The sequence below is a fragment of the Oreochromis aureus genome, linkage group 13 (assembly GCF_013358895.1).
Source record: "Oreochromis aureus strain Israel breed Guangdong linkage group 13, ZZ_aureus, whole genome shotgun sequence".
In the NCBI taxonomy this organism is placed as follows: domain Eukaryota; kingdom Metazoa; phylum Chordata; class Actinopteri; order Cichliformes; family Cichlidae; genus Oreochromis; species Oreochromis aureus.
Genome location: NC_052954.1, coordinates 30,404,227 through 30,427,130, shown reverse-complemented (window position 1 = coordinate 30,427,130; position 22,904 = coordinate 30,404,227). Strand labels below are relative to the sequence as shown.

Below are 22,904 nucleotides of genomic sequence, written 5' to 3'. Positions count from 1 at the left end.
CTCTGTCCTCGAATGCAGATGCTAATGCTACTGCTAGCACTCGTGATGCAAATACGAGGATATTAGCAGAACTGGAGAAGATAAGAAAAGATAACAAAGACGGGCATATGGAAATACAGCAAGCTCTGACGAGATTGGAGGCGTCTTTTAAGAATCTGAGAGAAGATATAACAAAGCTGGAAAATAGAACAACGGAGATGGAGGAACGGATTGGCGACAATGAAGACTCCACCAGGCGTCATGAACGAGCCCTCCGGTACTTGTTGCATAGAGAAATGGATCTCACTGCACGATGCGAGGACATGCAAAATAGACTAAGGCGAAACAACTTGAGGATCTATCGTGTACCAGAAGGGAGTGAGGGGAGAGATGTTAAGCTGTTTGTGCTAGAGCTGTGTAAATCAACTCTTCAACTTCCCGCTGAGCTTAACATTGGAATAGAGCGAGCGCACAGAGCCCTCGCTGCTAAACCCAAGAACCCCGACGCAGCACCGCGCTCACTGGTGGTCAGATTCTGGGACTTCTCTGTGAAAGAGACCATTCTACGACAAGCCTGGGATCAGAAGCGTGTCTTATATAAGGGCACGCAGATATATTTTGACCATGATTTTTCCCCGGAACTGCAAAAGAGGAGGGCACTGATACGAGATGCGGTAAAGCAATTAAAGCTGAAAAACATCAGAGCCAAATGTGTGTTTCCAGCAAAACTGAGACTGTTCAAGGATGGTGGTGAGAAGACGTTCTCAAGTTTGACAGAAGCCCTGCCGACGCTTCAAGAGCTGGGGATACAAGTGCGAGTCGACCAGAGGGAGTGCGTGGAAACGGAGCTAGCCCGGTCCCGATGGTCCGCTGAGGGAACTAGGGCAGGTGTGACCCTCGCCCTTGCCGAAATGAAAACTTTCTTTATGGAGGACTGAGATGTTACTCCCTCCGAGTTAATTTTAGTTTTTCTTGGACATAAATAGGAAAAGATAACGAAATTTTGCTTGTACAATGGATGGAAAGTGCGCACACAAGTGGACACCAACTTCCCCACTTATATAGCCGCAATGAGCCGCTCTGCGAGCGGGCAACAGCAACAAAGTAAGAACATTGTGTTTTTCCCCCAGGACTCGTCACCACCCTCCGCCCAGGATACATCGGGGACTGGATTACTCAAGTTGTTATTAATCCAGTCGGGTACGTGGAAGCTAATGTTCTTAATGTTCTTTGTTTGTCCATCCATCCATCCATCCATCCATCCATCCTCATCCGCTTTATCCGAAGTCGGGTCGCGGGGGCAGCAGCCTAAGCAGAGAAGCCCAGACCTCCCTCTCCCCAGCCACCTCCTCCAGCTCATCCGGGGAACACCAAGGCGTTCCCAGGCCAGCCGAGAGATATAATCTCTCCAGCGCGTCCTGGGTCTGCCCCGGGGCCTCCTCCCGGTTGTTTGTTTAATTCTAAATGTTTTTGTTTATCTTGGCCTGAGACCAATTGTGGACCACTATTTCATTGAGTATAATAATTTAGTTTTGTCTGTACAGGATTTGAGCCTAAGATATGAAAGATCTAATTTGTGTCTCGTATAACGTAAAGGGTTTGATTAGTCCAATTAAAAGGAAAAAGGTACTGAACCAACTGAAAAACTTTAAGTGCTCCATAGCAATGCTCCAGGAGACTCACCTCTCTGAAAAGGAACATAGGACGTTGAGAAGAGAGTGGGTTGAACAACAATATAGCTCTACTTATCAGGATGGGAGAAAAAGAGGAGTTGCAATTCTTGTTAGCCGGTCAACATATTTCCACCATGACAAAACATTTGCGGATAGGGAGGGGTGCTATGTAATGGTGATTGGCTCTGTAGGGGGGTCTAAAATTACTTTACTAAACTTATATGCACCAAACGAGGACTGTCCACAATTCTTCAAGAATATTGCATCATTAATAGCAGAAAAATCTGAAGGAGTGATCTTGGTGGGAGGTGATTTCAACTGTACTTTGAAAGCAGCTGTCGACAGACTCCCGGCACACAATGGCCCCAAATCCAAAAAATCTTGTAGTTTAAATACAATGATTAAGGAACTGGGCCTAGTGGATGTGTGGCGCCAGTTGCACCCCCAAGAAAAATATTTTACTTTTTATTCACATGTACATCGCAGCCATTCAAGGATAGACATGTTTTTAATGCCTAGGACGGACCTTTATAGGGCTAGACAGTGTAGCATAGAAGCAATCACTATCTCTGATCACGCCCTGGTTTGTCTGAAATGAAGAATGAATCCAAACAATCATTTTAAATATTGGAGAGCCAATGTATCTATCTTGAATAATGAAACAACTCGACAAGAACTTCAAAAGAGTCTGACTGAATATATTCAATTCAATGATAATAATGAGGTGTCTCCTTCAATCTTGTGGGAGAGTGCCAAAAGTTATTTGAGAGGTAATATGATAGCAGTTTCATCACGACTGAAAAAAGAGAGACTAGCAGAACAAACAGAACTAGAAAACAAAATTAAGAAATTAGAAAAAGTCTATCAGGTAACTAAGGATACTGGGACTTTGAACTCATTGAAAGAGCAGAGGCAAAAGTTGGATGATTTACTAACGTATAAGGCGGAGGGACAACTACGCTTTGCTAATCAAAAGTACTACCAGTACGGCAATCGGGCAAGCCGACTGCTGGCATTTCAGCTGCGTAAAGAGCAATCAAGTAGGGTTGTTCATAAAATCAAATGTCCAAACTCCGGAAAAATTGTGTGCCAACCTAAGGAAGTTGCAAAAGCATTTTCTCTGTATTATCAGGAATTATATAAAGAAGAAAATGTCCCAAATAAAATTGAAAAGATTGATCGGGTTAAGAAATTGTTCAATCTTAGTAAACAAATCCAGAAAAACAAATAAAAAACAGTATTGGAAAACTGAAAAACAACAAGTCTCCCGGAGTGGATGGCCTGCCAGGGGAGTATTACAAATTTTTTGAAAAAGAGCTAACACCATTGTTATGCAAAGTTTATAATTGCGCATTATTTAAAGGTGATCCCCCCCGGTCATGGTCTGAAGCTATTATTAGTGTCATCCACAAAGAAAGCAAGGACCCGACTTTATGCATGTCTTATCGCCCTATCAGCCTGCTTTGCGTTGATTTAAAAATTCTTACAGCCATCATTGCAAATAGAATCCAAAAACATATAAAAAAACTAGTGAAACCTGACCAAACAGGTTTTATCTCCCACAGGCAAGGTTCAAATAATGTTAGAAGGGCCCTCAATCTTCAGATTATGGCACAGGAAAGGGACACCTCATCAATGTTCTTGAGCCTGGATGCGGAAAAGGCCTTTGACCGGGTAGATTGGGACTTCCTGCAACAGACTCTCAGGCACATGGGCTTCAATGAGACTTTTATCTCATGGGTCCAAACACTATATAAAAATCCCAAGTCTCGGGTAAGGGTTAATGGGCACTGCTCTGACTTTTTCCTCTCTAGGCCGTGGCACTAGACAGGGTGAAGTGCTATCGCCGTCCTTATTTGCTCTTAGTATTGAACCGTTAGCTGAACTGATCAGATCTAACCCTCTCATACAAGGAATTAGAGATGAAACCAATACACAACATAAGCTGTCACTTTTCGCAGATGATATTCTGCTATTTTTAGAGAATCCGGTCACCTCTGTCCCGGCCCTTCTGAGCAACCTTGAAGATTGTGGTACAGTGTCAGGTTATAAAATAAATACAAATAAATCTGAGGCGTTAATGATTGTTGGCAACTGGCCCACACAGCTGGATCATCTTGTATCTTTTAGACACTCCAAACAGGGCTTCAGATACTTGGGGGTAATTATTACTCCTAAAACCAATCAGTTACTTGCACTCAATTATGATCGTTTGTTCAGGGAGATTAAGGGGGACTTGGACAGATGGAACCTACTCCCACTCACTTTTTGGGGAGGATTGAATGTATAAGGATGAATATTCTTCCACGCCTATTATTCCTATTTCAGAACCTACCCATTTTGATCCCACAGTCTGCATTCAAATTATTAGAAAGCATTACATCTAAATTTATCTGGCAGAATAAACGACCAAGGGTCAGACTCAAAATGTTAATGTCTGGAAAAGAAAAAGGGGGCCTCAAGTTGCCTAACTTCAGAATGTACTATTGGGCAGCTCAATTAAAATCAATGACTGCCTGGATTATTCATGATCCAGAAATGCAGTGGGTATCTATGGAAGAGTATTCATTACTAGGTATCTCATTTCGGAGTCTCCCATTTCTCAACCCACAATCACGGAAAAAAATTAAAATAACTAACCCATGGGTCAAGCACACTGTAAAGATTTGGAACCAAGTGTTAAAAATGTTAAAAGGGAATTTGACCATGTCTCGAGCGGTTCCCATAAATGGAAATGTTGAGTTCCTTCCATCATTGTCAGATCAGAGTTTTGAGAGGTGGGCGGAGAAAGGATTGATTACAGTCAATCAGCTGTTTGAAAAGAATACTCTTAAAAGTTTTGCCCAGTTAAGGGCTAAATATGCTTTATCCCCAGGGGACCATTATAGATACTTACAGTTAAGGGACTACATTACAAAGCACAAAGATTGGGACAATATTAGAAGAGAACCAACCGGGTTGGAAACCATTTTATAAAACTGCTTGAAAAGTCGGGTACATTGAAAAACCAAGTGTCTTTAATTTACCAGAAACTGCTGATTGACATGTCTGATAATACCTATCATATAAAGTAACAATGGGAAATGGAACTCAATATAATTTTGGATGATGTCACATGGGAGAGTGTCTGCTGTAGCTGCCACAGAGGGGTGGGTAGTCAAATGTGGAAGGAATTCGACTGGAAGGTTAAATTAAGATTTTCAGAACTCCACTGAAAACCTTTCTATCCAAAAGTAGTGTCTGTGATAAGGGTGTGGGTTTGTGGGGGACCAGACGCATATCTTTTGGGACCGTGTTTACATACAACAGTACTGGATGGATGTTAAGAACATTATACAAAACATATTGTCAGTCAACCTCCCAATGGATCCTCTGATCTTCTTGTTGGATATCTTTCCTGATGGTTTCTCCTATGAGCAGCACTTTCTCCTACATCTCCTCCTCATGACTGCAAGAAAAATGATAACAATCCACTGGCTCAAACCAGAAACACCCACAGTGGCTTCTGAAAACTAGACATGTCTATACGATGGAACGGATAACAGCTCAACTACAACTAAAAGTGCCAACCTTTGAGAAAAAATGGAGACTAATTATAAAATATCTTGAAAGGACATTCAAGCCTTAACATTGTTACATCTGTGCTTAGGTATGTAGGTATTGGTATGTATGTATGTATATGTATATGTGTATATATGTTTTTCCTTTTAAATTAAGTTTTTGAATTACCCTCACCATTATATACTGCAGATTTGGTCTCAGGTCATGTTGTTAATGTGAACTGCCTTGTTATTTTTGGCAATAAACGTTAAAAAAAAAAACAAACTCCAGCACTGATTGGTCCTGGTTTCCTTAAATGTGCTCGCTGGCTTACAGCTTCCTACACCTGGTTCACCTTTGCTCAAGTTTTCCTTTTGCTTCCTCATTCCTCACAAACAATCTAGTCTTGCTCTCACTTAACACAGTCCTTTCATTATTTGAACTTTCCATAAACTCATTTAAACCCTTACTCAGCGGTCACTTTGGCTCTCCCAGTTCTCTAAGCCAAACCTTGACATCCTTGCTTTGAAAGGGCTTCATTGCAGAAGATGCAGTCCAAGTCCATAACACTCGGGGATCTCTAAGGGAGCCCACTATAATGTGCAAGAAGAGAGCCACACCGAAAAACAGCCTGCAGCTGTCTCAGAATGTCATGACCCCCAAGTCGTCCATTTTTGTAACACAGTGTATACTTCAGACTGTCCTCACAAGAAAACAAACAGCACTCGTTGTTTAAACAAATCCCAGAGCAGCCTGTGTTTGTATTCAGGGCAAAACCGTAAAACTGCCATTGAACTAAAAACTACTGTCACACACAGAAGAAAGAGCCAGTGAACAATAAAGTGTGTGTCGAAGTGTTGTTGTTTTTTGACACAGGAAACCTGTTTATATTGCCTCTGAGAACCAATAACATAATCATTCTTTACCTTAACCTAATTATTCATTTAGCCAAGATAATTATCCAATCCTGACCGCTAACTAAATAGTATTCCTATCACAGATAGTGATGTTTGTTTTTTTGACTTCAAACCAAACCAACTGTTCAGCGTTTATGAAATTATCATATATTTCATGTCTGTGTTATAAACATAGCCACTGGTTTTGAATGTTAGCAGCTTGTTGTATGGCTGTTAACTATTATTACTGCCATAGATATTACAAGTAGACAATCTGGAGGGCAGAGCCCAGAACTCAGTTATTACCTGATTTAATGGTGGTTGTTCCACTTTGGTGGACAGAAATAATGGGCAATGTGTTTTCACTTCCACCAACAATAGTCCCTTTAAAGAGGCAGTAGGACTTCCAACTGTGGAATAAATGCCTCGAGTTTCATTTTTTGCGCAACGTTTCCAAAACAACATGGTTATGGTTAGGAGAAAATCATAGCTTGAAAGCTCCCTTTTCTAGTGACAGCACTGAGGACCTAACCAAAGATTTTATAGTGTTGGTTGCTTTCTATTTTGATTAAAGTCTAGTGAGCCAGCTAATATATTCTCAAGCTTTTAACTATGGAAGCTCAAGCAGTCAGTTAGCTTAGCATAATATAATGACAACAATGGAAAAACTCTTGGCCCCCATCAGAACTGCTTGATGTCCAAAATGCCTTTTATGTCACATTTGTACATAGGACACATATGCACACATGTGCAGTTTTAACTAAACTGTAATTATAAACATAAAATATTAAAGTAATCTTTCCATGCATAGCCTAACCATTGATTGCTATTGTTGGTCTTGACTGGTTGACGAATGATTGCTGAAAGTTGCTTGCTGGTGTCCTGGTGAAAATGGTCAACAATAGGTATAAATGGCTCCAGTGAAAACCACCTTGTAACAACTTTCATCCCTCTAGTAGACTGCTGTGTTCATCCATAGTTCTCATGGAGGAGTCTCGGCCTTGTGCCACTGGGGCTTTTGCTAGATTGCAGGTGCTGTGGAGGTCCGCCTGTCTGTTTAGGTTGATATGTGCATGGCGCTCCTGTCACTGTGCAGACCACAGCTTGGCGAAACAAAATGAATACCAACCTAAACCAACATGTGGGGCAGATTAAAATGTGCAAAGGCCCAATTTGGTTACCCTTGTATGAAACCAGATATCAGAATTTCACAAGCTAAGTTACACACAAGAGTAATATTTAAAAAACAAATAAATATTTGACTGCAACATATTTTCTCCAGCTGATGATCATTCATGTCATCATCTTTCCTCTTGGTTTTTCATCTTCCCACCTAAACTATAATACAGCTTCTATCTGCCTCTGCGGTAAGCTCAAGCTTGAAAATGGACAAAAGTTGCGGGTGATAAAAGCAGTAATGAATAAATTATGATATTTATGAAGACAGGGGTGTTTGCACACAGTTAAGGGACACGTAAATTTACACATTTATTGCAAGCATTGATGGAGCGAAAACAGTATCTGAAACCATTTGGCTTTCACCTTCATTAAGATGGGGACGTTCTGTAAACCCATGCCTGATTGTTTATCACCTTTTATTTTGCCTTTTGTTCACAAGCTTATCATCATCTTCACCCTGGCACACCTTTAATGTCTTTAGGTAATTCTCTTTCACAAGTCCGCAGTGCTTCCATTCCCCTCCCTAAATCCCTACTTCATTTACTCTTTATTTCTCTTCCACTCCGTGTATGTCCCTCTCTCCTTCTTTAGCACTATTCTCCTTTATTTCATCACCCTCCTCACACCTGCTACTCTATCTCAATAATATCAGCAGTCGTTTTTTTCCTGTTGTCTGTAATTTACAGGAGTGACGAGAAATATGAAAGGGAGAGTGGGAAGGACGACAGATTTGGACAGTGGGCTGATATTTCCAAGGACGAAAAAGCATTTTTGAGCCCATTTTTTTTTTTTATTTAAAAGAAAATACTTGCAGCTTTCAACTACAACTCAACAAACACGGAATAGCTGAGCACATTAGCATTATAGCCAGACCTTCTGTCATGGCTGAAACCACTCTAAAAAAAAACTTCTTAGTGGATGTTAGTTTGAGAAGTTGCTATCGAAGCAGTGTTTGAGATTTCTGGATAAAACTAAAGTTTTAGTTAAAGTGACAATACAACAGGTTATGACATCACTTGACAGGTTTCAAAAGACTATAATAAACCTGATCAGCAAGCCTGAAACAGACAGAGAACCAACAACACCTATATAAAGTTGGGGAAATATGAATAATTGGTCACGTCTAGTGCCGGGTGTATGCAAAAAAAAAAAAAAGAAAAAAAATCTGACTAAAAGTAATCTGATTACATTTAATATTTGTGATGTGGATGTGGCTTCCAACTTTCTGAGATAACAAGCTCCTGACTGTTTCAGGAAGCCTGTTTCAGGCTTGCTGATCAGGTTTATTATAGTCTTTTGAAAGCTCCTGACCCTAACACTACCCTTTCAAAAAGGCTAGGTAAGCATTAGCATGTTTGATTTTCCCTGATATGAAAACTTGCTCATTTCACAAAGTGATACCTGTACAATCAATCAATAATTGCTGCTTCAATAAAATTGTTCTCTCAATTCTTGGCAGTCAGTGAACATAGAAAATAACCATTCTAATAAACAATATTTAAAAATATTAACTTTCTTCTACATTATATTTTTCCCCAAGTATAATCCCCACATGATTTCCATTTAGATGTTTTAAGGCTCTGCTCCTTTTGTTCTGAGCTTTTATATTTATTTTTTATATTTATTTCCAAAAACATCCCAACATACTGCACTGACATCTGTTGGATGAGTGGAAATTTTATATATTCCTCACCTCAAGAATATAATAAAACCTAAAAAGTAGAATATTATTATAATATTATTAAATAAATAAACAAAGGGTCTCCATTGCCTCTCACCATTAGCACCAGGTGAACCGCCACACCGAGGCTCTATGCCATGAATGTCTCACACGCCTGATCACACAGTCAAAGAAACACTGATCAGTATAAAAACTGACAGACGATGATTCTGAATGACTTTTTTTGCAGTAACCACTAACAGACACTGGCAAGCATTGCTGACCTTACCTGCAGCCTTAATATACAGTTAAAGAGCCACTATTGCCAACATGCTGCCTTTTCCTGTTCATGTTTCACTTTCACTCTATTTTTTCAGGATCTTTTACATAAATATTTGTGCATATTTATCTTTTCCTCCTTCTTTCTGTTAATCTATCTGCTGCATACTGCTTCCTCCTGTGAAGAGCAGAACTAATCTAAATCTTCCTCACCTGACACCCCTTTCATTGTTTTCTCTCTCTATTCCTGTCAAGGGCCGTTAATGTTCCCATACCATCTGGTTGATGGTGTAACTGGTTAGCCTGTAATGGGATCCTTAATCATCAATACTCCATACCTATACTGCAGTGTCTGCAACCTAACACAGTCCTGGTTTCTTTCTTACTGTCTCTTCTGGCTGCAAGAATATTTTTAGCTTGTTTTTGGCTCTGTCACAGCGCAGTAACGTTGCAGCTTCCTCTATGTACTATTAAGGGCAATTCAACATGCTGTTGCTGCACAAATTGGATTCACACCAGGAAATCGCTTCCAAATACCATATGCATGTTTCTTTTTAGAAGAAAGCACTCTAAATGACTAATAAGAACAAATGAATACTACATAAAGCTTGATGGTCAGTATGAGTTGAATATTATGCTTATGAGTGGCTAGTGTATGGAACTGCACTGCAGATAATATCACCTGTGAATGCAGAATATAAATATATAGAATGCATATAATACTTCAGAACTGAGAGCAAACCAAGACTTATCGTGCATAAGATATAGAACGTAATTTAAAAACATGTTTTCCTTGCAAGCAGGAGCACCCAGAGTGCAGATGTGGGGTTAAAGCATCCCTTTTAGTCAACTACAAGTCATTGTTAGAAGCAGCAGGAAATTTTCTATGTAGAAAAGTAGGCACGAGGCAAATCTCGCCTTTTAACAGTAACAGATGGAAGTGGAAGGACAAAAGAAAAAAAAAATCAAAGAGAAAACCCCAAAGAGTGAAAGCGATTCAAAATAAAATGTAATTAACACCACGTTGTCACCCGGTGGTGATTTTGAAGCTTGTTTTTTTTTTTTTTAACTCTGACTTGAATATTTTGGCTGTCATCAACTTAATTTTTTAAATATACAAAGATCAGCTCTGAAACCAGACACACTGCACACTTGTTGCTTGGCAGAGCTCTACATTAAAGCATACACTGCTTTCTGCTTTACTCACAACAGGACCATAATTTACAAAATAAACATGTCAATTTTTTTGAAACCAGAGGAGTCGAACCCTGCTGGTAGTGGGGAAAACAATGATCGTTTACTTCTGCATTAGCTTCACTTTTGAGACTCAGATGCTAGAGCCACCCTTTGTATACAGTTTACCGTAGAAACTGAATGTTTTGGTTCCAAATAGTATTATATCAAATTAACAGAAAATAGGAAATTATCTGAAAAGACATTCAGTGAATTCCATCCAGATCACTCAATGAAAGGACCCATTTTCCAGCCTTGGAGGAAGAATAAAATAAATGAAAGCACCTTTAGATGTTCCAGTTATTAATCAATAATAACTAATACCATCAGGCAGGCATATAATTTACCACAAATTAACTCAAAAACAAGGAGTGCAGCAAAAACTATATCTCACTGTCTTATCTGCCTGTGAGAAGAGAGAGTGAAATATACCCACAGACGCCTTATCTTAACATTATTAAGTCAGTTTTGGATTACATGAAGATACAAAAGACCCTGGCATGACTAAATCCACATAAGAACTGGAGAGGTGTTCAGCTGGAACAACCTACCTGCCAAGTGGCCGACCTTTAATAGCTGTGCACAAGAAAACTGGTGTTCACACCAACATTTGCTTCAAAATCTAGCATCCACCCATGTGAAAGTGTCTGTTTATATGCAACTTGTTCTTACCAATATCATAAGTCAGAAAGTCTGCAGAGAAACACTTCGCTCCGTTGCTCAGAGATGTGTCATTGTGAGTGTTTCCCCCGAAAACCAGCATTGTGCCGCTCAGCAGCACCGCCGAGTGGAGGTACCGTGCCAAACCACTCTCCTTGAGGATTAACCTGCGTGAACACACACACAGACACACACACACAGAATGTTAATCAGCAATGTGAGGCACAACAGGAAAGCAACAATTTGTCAGGTATGCGTGTGTCTGCGTGACATGTGTGTCCATAGAGGCATGTACTGCAACTGATGGCGTCTGTCTCAGGTTGTGACCTGGCCTGTGGTGACTGCCCTTCATACCAACTGTTCTTTCACAGGAGCACCACACACACACACACACACACACACACCCCTGACATTGTAGGAGGTCTCAGTCTGTGGTGTCCGGTCTCTCTGAGGTCAAAGGTTGTAAAGTAGAGAACAACTGCAGTGACTATCTGTGGCTTAATTTACTGCAGCAATCCTGATTTTGTATGTCTGCCCTCCCTTCACTGATTAAAATTTTCTCATACTGAAACTAGACACACTACTTCATGTGAGACTTTTATATGTTGGAGCAGCGCCGTCTCTGTTGTGAAAAGGCTACGAGTACTCAGAACATACTTTAAATATGTTATCGAAACCGCGACCTGGAATGAAAGTCATATTTACTGATTTTAAAATATTGACAACAAACTACAAAACTGGCCACTTTTACAGCTTCTTAAAGTTTAAAATAGCTTGATATTAAAAAGATTTTTATCAAAAAATACATGTGTAATTTAACAAATCCAAATAAGGTCACATTATATATTTACATTTATTGACAAACTTTTTTTTCTAAGAAAGGAGAGCTGACTAGGAGTCCACAACATTACAAGGTTATAAAAATGTAAAATCAAGCATAATGAATATAGAAAAAGCCAACAATAAAGCACAGAATAATAAACACGAAACCAGAGACTAGGTTTTGGAATATCTACCAAACTCTTAGGATATTTTTTAGAGCCTTGAACACTCCCAGGGATGCAAAAATCATCAAGCTTTAGTGCATTTTCAAAGTTATTCAATTGACCAGGGTGAAAAATAGGAGAAGGCAGTTCTCCAGGTTTGAGCAAATCCTGGGTTACCTGTAGAGCAGCCATCTACAGGGAGCGAACACAAGAAAAGCTGGGAAAAAAGCTACTGTAGAGCTATACAGGAGCAAAATGTGCTGTCGTGCAACAGTTTGGAATAGGCGTTAAACTGGCCAGTATATGTGACAAATTTAATGGCTACAAATCAGTTGGAAACCACTAACATATAGATGTCATGTAAAAAAGATTGTCATGCTGTGGGATGCCTGTCAGAAGCTTTACACTGACAGAGGCCAGATGATCTTTACATTGGTAGGGAGAAGTATAAATCACTGGAACACCCAGGGATGTGTCAGTCTGGGAATTTCATCAGTCCAAGAGCTCAAGTGACACTTGACTCCAACAACACATTCCAGCTGGAAAGTGAGAGGCACAGAGAGATTGCATGCACATGTGAGCATTTGTTAATATATGCATACTTGTGTGTCCACTGTGCACATGTATATTAAAAGATGTTAAGAGCCCAGCATCCACTTTCACCAATCCATCTGTCAGAGTTCATCTGAGGTCAAAGCTCCTGGCAGATCCTTGCATTCTCACTCCCGTCTCCTCTTCCTGACAGGAACTTGGTGATTTTCCTTCCTCAGAGAGAGTTTGTGTATATTTAAAGTGATTACACAGAACTATTAATATTATCACATTAACTGGTTATTAAGTCAGCTTTTGTGCAGACTTTTTATTTTCTAAGACACGAGGCTACAATAAATTATCATATTTTCACTACTATTATTAAGAACTCTTATTAAACATGTTTTTTATTATATGGTGAAACATTTCTTCATTAAACTGAAGTAAACAGCACAATATCTATAATATATAATAGCAGGCTTATTTGGAATTGCACCACTGTTGCATTCACAAATTTATCTTGGTCTGTGTAACAAAGTTATTAAATTCAATGATTTCAGCCTCAACGTTTAACAAAGGTAAATAGGAAAATATCAAAGGTAAATACACCCATTGTGAAGAACTGTTCCTCAAGGGATATTCTTGTTTCTGGCACATTATGATTTTGCATAAATTTCTGTTATGAAATTCTCTCTTTCATGCAAGTTCTCTAAAGGCTGCAAGAATGCATGAATAATGTCTAAAAGGCAACAGGGTGGAAGTAATGTTTTAATCATCTCAGAGTGACTAATGACATCAGCTGTCAGGAAATGTAGCAGGGTTAAAAAGAACAAAATTATTATCTGTAATGTAAAGAAGAAAATTTTAATGGAAACACCTGCAGCTTTAAAACTGCAGTACGTGAACAGGCCAGGGACACGAGCTGATCAACATCTACTTTTGGTAAATTGCATCTGAATCAAAACACGATAAAAATGTTTACAGTGATGTTTGAGCTGTGATTTGCTGGATTTCAATTGACTTTAAAACATGTTTGAATATTTATGCCGGTTCTGTGAGCCTGTCCAGGATGCACCGTCCCTATGATCTAAACTAAGAGTTGACCTTTTCTGCAGCCAGTGAGGACATTTTCTTAAGACTCCAACATAATATAAACACTACTTTTGATAGCTTGGGTATATTTCACATATTTCTAAACACTCACCAGCTAGTTAGCTGGCTATTAAGCTGAGCCAAGCCATGTAGCAGCAGGAACCTTGCTGCAAACTCACAGAAGTGAGTGATTTCATGACAAAGTGCATGGAGTGCATGGTGTGCCATGGCCAAAAGATAATGAGGGAAAGAGTAATGGACTCATTCCACTTGTGTTATTGATGTAATTCAGTCGTAGGCATTATGTAGTCCCTGCACCCCAATTAGAGAACCACTCACCTAGCGCATGATGGGATTGGTCAAACCTCCGTATAGCCATCAAAGTAAATTTCATTTTTTTTAATGCTGAAGAAATCATATCCATTTAGCATGAAAAAGAAATGTTTGCAATTTTAAAAAATCCATAGTACTGTTCTCTGCTCTCACCATGTTCTTGTGTGGACGTGGTAGCGGTACATGTGGTCCACCAGGCCATATTTGTTGTTATTTAGTGCCTTGTATCCCCCGTGGACAAACACACAGCCACTGGCTTCATCATACACGCTGCTGTGACCGTAACCTCCCTGGACCACTGCACCTCCGGAAGACACAACCTGCCACGAGTTAGACCCTGAGACACAAACAGGGAGGGGGGAGAGAGGGGGGCTGATTAATGGAGTGCACCCCTGTGGAAAGATCAAAGTTGATCACTTAAAATGTTTTTTTATGCTTTGGCAAGTTTGGCTTTTCACTGTGCTTGCCAAAAAGCAAAGCACTTTTTATTCCACAGGTGATATAAAGCAACGAGAGGAGAGAAGAGAGCGAGCCAAACAGTGAGAGAGGCCACAGAAAGTTACAGTTTCTTCAGTTTAAAAACGGCCTTTCAAAGAGGGGAGATTAATTCAGGTGCATAGAAAATGATTTTAAAAATGGGCAGGGGTTACGTCATCAGACAAACCCCAATAAATAAAAGGAAGTAAATAAACAAAGCCTAAGAAGAATTTCTGAGACCGAGCGTAGTATCGAAAATAGAGACAGAAAAGGGAGGACAGAGTGCATTTAGACTGAAACTGCTCACGATTCTTCTTTCAAAATCTGAGAATGAAGATTTCAAAAAAATACAAATCTGAACACTCCACAAACTTTGTTCAAAAATTAAAATGAAAGCATTTCAAGATTACAAATCATAAATCATAATAACTGCATTCCTACATAGCAACAAGACAGCGAGAGCAATAAAATATAATTCAGAAAAAGCAGATCTATTTGGTTTTGTGGATGCTCGTTACACCAAAGCTAAATTTGTTTCAAAGTTCTGAGGTATTTGGAGGCCAACAGAAAATAAATGCCTCATTTTTACGCTCCATGCAATGTTTCATGTCACTAACTTTGTGCCTTTTTCGTGTCATAGATCATGCTTTGCCCTCTCTGTACCTTCCTGCAGGCATCTCTGGCTCCAGAGCTGAATGTTCCGGTCAGCGGTTACCAGCCCACCAACATGCCCTCTGTTTATTGTTATATTGTTTGTTGTCTGTCTGTTTATGCCTTTTTTTTTTTTTCAGTCTTTGCTTTCCTCATCCCATCAGGTTACACCAGATGGCCACGCACCCCAAATCTTTTTTTTTTTTAAATGATTAACCTTTTAAGTTCTTCTGAGGTTCTGCTTGAAAAGCACATGCCCAAAGTGAATCGACTATTTCTCTGCGATTACAAAGTGTGTGGTATCAAACTAAAGCTAACACTTGTGAGACTTCATCAGAGGTGTAAGCATCACAGCAGATGCCTCTGTGTCAAAGTAACTGAGGATGCAACACAGCAAACTATGAAGGAGTTTTTCCTGGCCTGGCCTCTTACAGCATATAACCCCCTTGAAAATATGCTGCAGTCGATCAAAAACTGAAGTGAAAACATTATATATGAGAATTACCTGTGAAAAGATCAATGCTGCTTAAGTGAAACTGAGCAAAGTTAAAGAGAGCACTTTGCAGTTAGATGCAACTTGGAATAATCTATGAAGGCATTTTTTTTTTTTTTAAATCATCGCCCATCAACACTGCACATGACAGTTTTATCCTGGTGGAAGCCAGACAGCTAAGGTAAGACACATTCATGCTAATCATTTTCAAACGTGAGCTGGAAAGCATGTGCAGCAGGTTAGGATGATTAAGAACAGAAGTATAAATGTGCTATTGAGTAGAGAGAGTGTGCTGAGAGGATGGAAGGAGTACTTTGAGGAGTTCATGAAGAAAGAAAAGGAGAAAGAGGGGAGGACAGACAGGGGAAGCAGCTATGAAGAGCAGAGAGGTGGTTGGTCCTCATGACACACCAAAGACATGGAGCTGTCCAAAAGAAAGGGCAGTGGACTTTTTTTTTTTACCAGATTGTTTACAAAGGTTTGGAGAGTGAGAGGAAGCCTGAGGAATGGAGAAGGAGGTACAAATTTTTAAACACAAGGGTGATGTGCAGAGCTGTGGTTACTACAGAAGGAATAATGAGCAATCCCATGAAAATGTGAGAATGATGCTAAAACTAGCTTAAGAAGAGAGGGGATGATCAGTCAGCAATAGCATGTTTTCATACTATACGTGTTGTTTGTTTTGCAAGTGTTGATGGGGAAGTATAGAAGAGGAATTGCACTGTGTCTTTGTGGATCTAGAGAAAGCATTGATGTACGTGAGGGTGGTGTAGGACATGTATGAGCACAGTGAGACAGTGGTGAGGTGTGCAGTTAGAGTGACAGATGGGTTCAAATGGGGGTGGGATTACATCAGTGCTTTGAGCCCTTTCTTGTTTGCAGTGGTGATGGACAGATTGACAGATGAGGTCAGGCAGGCGTCTCTGTGGACTATGATGTTTGCAAATGATCTGTAGGGAGCAGGCACAAGAGAGTCCGCAGAGGTAAAGGCATGCACTTGAGAGAAGAGGATTGAAGGTACGTAGAAGCAAGACAGAATGCATGTGTATGAGAGGTAGACAGACGTAACAGTGAAGCTGCAAGGACCAGAGGTCATGAAGGCAGATGTGCAGAGAGGAGGAATGGTGAATATATTGGAAAAAGGATTTTGAATATTGAGTTGCCAGGAAGACAACAAAGAAAATTAATAATTGTAGTGAAGAAGGACATGCTAAGAGTTGGTGAGACAGAATGGATGCTAGAGATAAGGTCCTGATGGGAGCAGCCAGAAGAAAAAAATTGCTACATTTTTGTTGTATATTTTATAAATATTAAACAAAACAAAAATACATAAAAAACAAAACAAATAAGGAAGTAAGGAAGTATATTTAGAGAAAACAGAGGAAAAAACTGATAGCTTAGCAGGGACACTGAAAGTTTGTTTCATCTTTTAGACCAGAGTTTCTCGTCTTATATATTAATATTGACATCAGTCTTGAAATGATTCAGTGGCCTGTCAATGTGATTTCTCTTTGCTAATGGCAGCATTTTGCCCCCAAAAAAGCTTCACTGAACTGTATTCAATTGAGAAAAGAAAAATGACAGGAGAAAAGAAAGTCTGTGACAGCCAACCACACACCTGGAGTGAAAAAAAAATAGCATGAAAGAACAAGAGAAACAGGGGTAGGAGGAAAGGCAGCACTGAAGTGACGACAAGAAAGGAGAAGGTCAACTCTTATCACATCTCTCGCAGCTAATTGCTGTGAACCTGCTTCTCCGAGTGGTCATTAAATCCTTTTACCTCATATTTTACACTTCGCTTCGACTCCCCCTCTGTTCATTTCCACATTGCACTGACTCCTTCTTGCTCCTTCTGAAGCCTAATGATGCTCAGTGCAGACTTACGTTGTGACACTGTCAGAGAAAGAGGAAGGAGGGAATCGATGGAGGTGGGTGAAGATGAAAGTGATAGACATTTGAGTGGAGATAAGGAAGGAAGAAGGTGAGGCAGAGGAGCACACAGTGATGTGGACGGAGGGGAAAGAGATGAGGTCAGAAGCTGAGGCAGGCAGATGAAAAGAAAAATACAGAGGGAGATTTAAAAAAGAAAGAAAGCATGTGAGCAGCGGATGAAAGAGTGCAGAAGGAGGGATGGTAGAGGGGGAGAAAAAGAAAAAAAATCAAGATGACAAGGAGGTACGAGAGTGAGGGAATGCAGCAGATTCATTAATCATTGTCTTCTCCCAGACAATCCAGCCTAGGTGCCACCTCTTCTTAATGACCACGCTCTGTGCACTGGTGTGTGTAAAGATTGTGTAGCTGCACACACCTCTGCTTTTCAGTCTGTGTGTGCGTGTGTGTTTTACTCTCCAGAATTATTCAAACATTTGGTTCTAGCGCCATCAGCTGGTCTACAACACTACAATACTCCCATCTACAGCCATAAAGACATAACAGTGAGGCCTGGCTTGGAGTCAGATATACTCTAATGATAATTGCAATATCAACATTATTTTAAAAGCATCTCAAAGAGATGCTACACAGACAAAACTATGGCAGTGAACTTGCTTTAGAGGAGACTTTTTCAACCTGAAAAACTAGAACCATCTACCTATTTCCTCAGGCCCTCAGCCAACCAGGGTTACGGTGTGGCTTTAGTCCACACAGTTAACTATGCAAGCTCACATTCATCTATCACGCCAATATAAAATCAGTAATCAGACTGTCATACATGGACTGTTGGAGTAAACTCCTCATAAAACCTTCCTGCTGTCAGGGAACAGCACTAACACTGCACAACTGTGCAAAACTGCAAGCACTGTTCAAGAAAAGTCTTCTAGTCTAGTCCGCTTTTTAAATTTTAAACCAGAGAAACTTCGGGAGGTATAGCTCACAGACGCAAAGATTTTAGTTTCTTTAAAGTGAAGTGCACAGAAAGAGTGTTGCAGGCATCAATCTGAGGTTCACCTGAAGAACATCTGCAAGAGGAAAGAAGAAGCTGAGACTAAGTGGTTTCAGGGCCTGTGCGTGTTGTACTTCTCAGTTTTTAGATAGTCTGGCTTGATGTTTTTCTCCAGTCATTTTAGTCTTCAGGCACCGATTGTGTTCAAAACAAACTGAAATGAAACACAAGGCTGTTTATCACATATCTGACTCTTGTGTGGTAATTACATCATACTCCACTATGTACTACAACAGCATGTATACTGTACAGTACAAAAATTGTACAAAAGCAATGTCAAACTGCAAACAAATGCCAATTGCAGCCCACTCCATTCACAAGAATATGAATATGGATGCATTTTACTCATTTTTCAGCTCCATACTGTATTCTTATTCTGGCTTCATTTATTGGATTTTATTGTTGTGCCATGCATAAAACAACATGCCCGGCCCAGATGGATTGCAACAAAGCATTACATACCCAGAAAGCAAAGCCAGGGTAGCAGCATAACTTTCAAGCAAAGACTGCTAACCTATAAACACCAGCGTTATTAAAGCAGCCATTTCATGCTGTTATCACCAATGTGCCACAAACATTTCCGAATCGTTAAAGGACATTTAATTAAACCTAGACTTTACTTAAATGCCTTTTTAACTTATCACTATAACGACAAAGGAAAAAATTCAACACATTCTCATCTTCTCTTAATTCACAGAATTCACACAACCTGTAGTGCTTTTAAAACTGCCCACTTCAAGGGCAAGTGGAAGTATCCTTACCGACAACTATTGAATTCAAGACATTAGTCCTTGGGCAAGACACTTTACCCTACCGCCTACTGGTGTTGGCCAGAGGGGCCGATGGTGCGATATGGCAGCCTCGCCTCTGTCAGTCTGCCCCAGGGCAGCTGTGGCTACAACTGTAGCTTGCCTCCACCGGTGTGTGAATGTGACAGTGAATGAATAATGGCATTGTAAAGCGCTTTGGGTGCCTTGAAAAGCGCTATATGAAATCCAATCCATTATTCTTATTATTATTATTATTATTATTATTATTATTATTAGACTTCTTAATAGATTTGCAGTAACATAGGTTCACTAGATTTTTTGCAGTTAAAAAAATACTGACTATTTCCTGTATCTTTACTTTTTCTGAAACAAGACACTTTAGCTCCAGTCATCAGTCAGTCTTTTTTCCCATAAGCCTTTCTACTGATTGGGTGCCCCTCCTCTGGCTTCCATAAGTGCAGAATCCCCTCCTCACATAAGCTATTGGTATATGAGAGTTCGGAGCAGTCAGAAGCCTAAGCTTTTGTCACTGTTTAAAACTTTGTCCACATTTACCATTTACAACTGAAAAGTCTCTAAAGGAAGATGATATTTTTGCACATTGTTTAGCAGGCACACTTACTGATATTGTACTCTTGCACTTTATTGATGTAGCTGTAGATTGGTGAGTAGCCGAAAATGATAAGCATCACTGGCTCGCCATTGGCCAGCTCCACCACATGTGCCGTGTGTCCCTCCAGGGCATAAGGAGGTGGCGGGACTGGTTTCCGTAACGACCAGGTACGCCTGGGGATGTTGAACACCCACATCTCATCTGTCACATTAGCAGGGCCTGCTTCCAACTTCCCGCCAAACAAGTAGATGTCATCCTACACAAGGGAAACAAGGCAGATTTAGTTTTAGAGTGACGTGATGTTTGTGCAAGTATTATGAAGTCTCGCCTGAGCTCTAATATCTAATCACATCTGAGCAGTCAGCAGACCTTCTGATGGGCCCCTCAGCTGATAGTAATAAGACTTCAGAATTCTTCATCATCTTCATTAATGGGAAATGTCTTCTGCAGCAAAAGACAGCACTGATCTCAACAAAGACAAGACATCCAGATACTGATTCATTAAATATGTTTTTAAAATCATTACTGATCTTTGACCACTTCGTGGGCATTGCAGTAAACTAGTGACCTGAATAAAACTGATCATCTTGCTTCACCTTTTTGCTGCGTGATCTTCAGGGATGCACAACAATCAGGCATAACATCATGACCACCTGCCTAATACTGTGTTGGTCCCCCTTTTAGCTGCCAAAACAGCCCTGACCCATCAAGGCAAGGACTCCACTGGACCCCTGCAGGTGTCTTGTGGTATCTGGCACCAAGATGTTAGCAACAGATCCTTAAATCATGGAAGTTGCAAAGTGGGACCTCTTTGGATTGGACTTGTTCGTCCAGCATGTTCAACTCATCTGTCAGATCAGACAACACAGGCCAGCCTTCAGTCCCCACATGCATTAATGAGTCTTGGCTGCCCATCATCATGTCTCTGGTTGATTGCCTGATTAGTGTACATGCTACACCCTGATAGTATCAATACAAGCTAAAATAAGGGCCCTGCTGCACACTTCTGGTGCCATAAAACATAAAAAACACCACAGCTCCTTTAAAGATCAGAGTTTAGAGGCATAAGGAGGAACTTGATAACATTAGCCAGGTGGTTCTAATATGGCGTCTGTTAGCATCAGCTAATTAAATCACTTGTCTTTGCAGGTGCTGCTGCAGCAGCACTTAGTTGCTGCAAACCTTTCAAGCACAGCTATTAATGCATTTTATGCTGACAAACACCTTTGGCACAGTAAATATTTAGTCAGTAACTGTAAATATGAATATATTAATTATAATAGCTGTAAACTGAAGAAAAAAACTGTGTTAGATGTTCTCCTTTTTTGCAGCCTTACACCTTGCCATGCAACCATCAGCCATCGTGTGATTCCCATCTGCCGAACATAATCACCCAAAATAGTGAGTACCCAAAAATATCAGTGTGAAACTAAAGGGTGAGAGGTGAAGACTCAGAGTGTCTCATGAAAAAAACAAAGGCACGTCTGCTTTGTCCTCAAGTCAAAGACGTTTCAAAAGAAACTCTGCCGATGGAGCAAAGTGATTCCTTTCATCCACCTTCACAGTAACAGGGTGGGTTTGAAGTTAAAGCTGTGCGTACAGTAAACAAGCCAGGAGTTACTGCAGGCTACAAATCATCAGCAGGCTTCAGTCAGACGCTCTGACCTCCTCTGGATCAAATCTCACCTTCAGCACAGCAGGACAGAGATGTTTGTCTTCATTCTCCCTCCTGTCCTCCACCATTAAACCATTCCTTCCACGCTAAAAAAAAACAACAACAGCGCCCCAGTATTTGGACAGCGACACATCATTTGATGCTCCTGGCTTTCGTGTGATTGATCTATAGCAGAGACACGAATGATTCTGATGTTCTCATTTCTTTATAGGTAAGCTGAATTATGGGCCAGTCTCCTAGAAACGCCTCAGTCTTGTGAAATGACCCCATATAACTTCAGAGAGCAAGAGCTGTTTCTAGACATGGACTGCAACACATACCCATCTAATCAGTTTGTTGTCTGGGTTTTTTCCCCCATAAATGATCTATACAGTGTCAAAGCAGACTTATTTAATATTTATCAAAATGAAGAAAGAGAAGCACACATTCAAGGCAGTCAGTTAATTCTTTAATTTGAACATCTGTACAGAGGAAGTCTGTTAATTGACTGCACTACTCTATTACAACAATAGTAAAATATAATGATTCAACACTGTCTGGTAAGCACATGAGGAAGCTGTGCACAGATGGTACAAAACTGAGGCAGGCAGCATACGAAGCTAAGAATCCAGAATAAATGCTAAAACCTTCTGATTATAGTCTGCATTTTCACTGCTGTGGAGTAGTACCAAAAACATGATACCGCTTCTTGTTTTTAGCATTGGTGAAATATAAAACTCAAGCAGGATTACCTGATGCAGAGCCAGTGAGTGTCCGTATCTGTAGAGAGGACCGCTGCTGACAGGCACCACATCCCACGTGCTGGTCTCTAGGTTGTAGCTTTAAACAAAGGGAAAGAGTGGGAAAAAGTGCAAAAGCTCAAAGACAATCACAGTCGACTAAGTCAGATGGATGCGTCTTACTTGAGAACCATGTGGTAGTTGGAGTAGTTGAAGGAGTAACCTCCCACCACCCACATCAACCCAGAATGCACCAGAGCCCGGTGGGACGCTCGACCCAGAGACTGAGCAGATGGTTTAATGCTGGGCAGCACCCAGAAAGCCTCGGTGGAGGGAACGGAAAGAGAGCAGTCTGGACCTGATAGAGGCAAAAGGACGTTTCACTTTTAGGAATTCATACATACATTGTGTCCAAAATTTATTTTACAGGTAGTAAAGGGCAAATGAATTTAGTTTTCTGAAAATATCAATCTATAAATCCTATTGTGCTTATCCAGTCCAGGGTCATGGGGGAATTGTAGCCT

At 40.3% G+C, this 22,904-nt stretch overlaps 1 protein-coding gene across 3 annotated transcripts in view; it reads right to left on the bottom strand.

The window, feature by feature from the left end:
• atrnl1a (attractin-like 1a) overlaps nt 1-22,904 on the bottom strand; it is a 342,376-nt gene that overhangs the window by 250,735 nt on the left and 68,737 nt on the right. For all 3 annotated transcript variants that reach the window (XM_039621670.1, XM_039621672.1, XM_039621671.1), the window contains 5 exons: nt 22,564-22,738; nt 22,393-22,480; nt 19,996-20,242; nt 14,195-14,378; nt 11,112-11,266 (listed from right to left, as the gene is read on the bottom strand). In XM_039621670.1, coding sequence (XP_039477604.1) covers nt 11,112-11,266; nt 14,195-14,378; nt 19,996-20,242; nt 22,393-22,480; nt 22,564-22,738 — 849 coding nt within the window. The remainder of the gene's footprint in view (nt 1-11,111; nt 11,267-14,194; nt 14,379-19,995; nt 20,243-22,392; nt 22,481-22,563; nt 22,739-22,904) is intronic.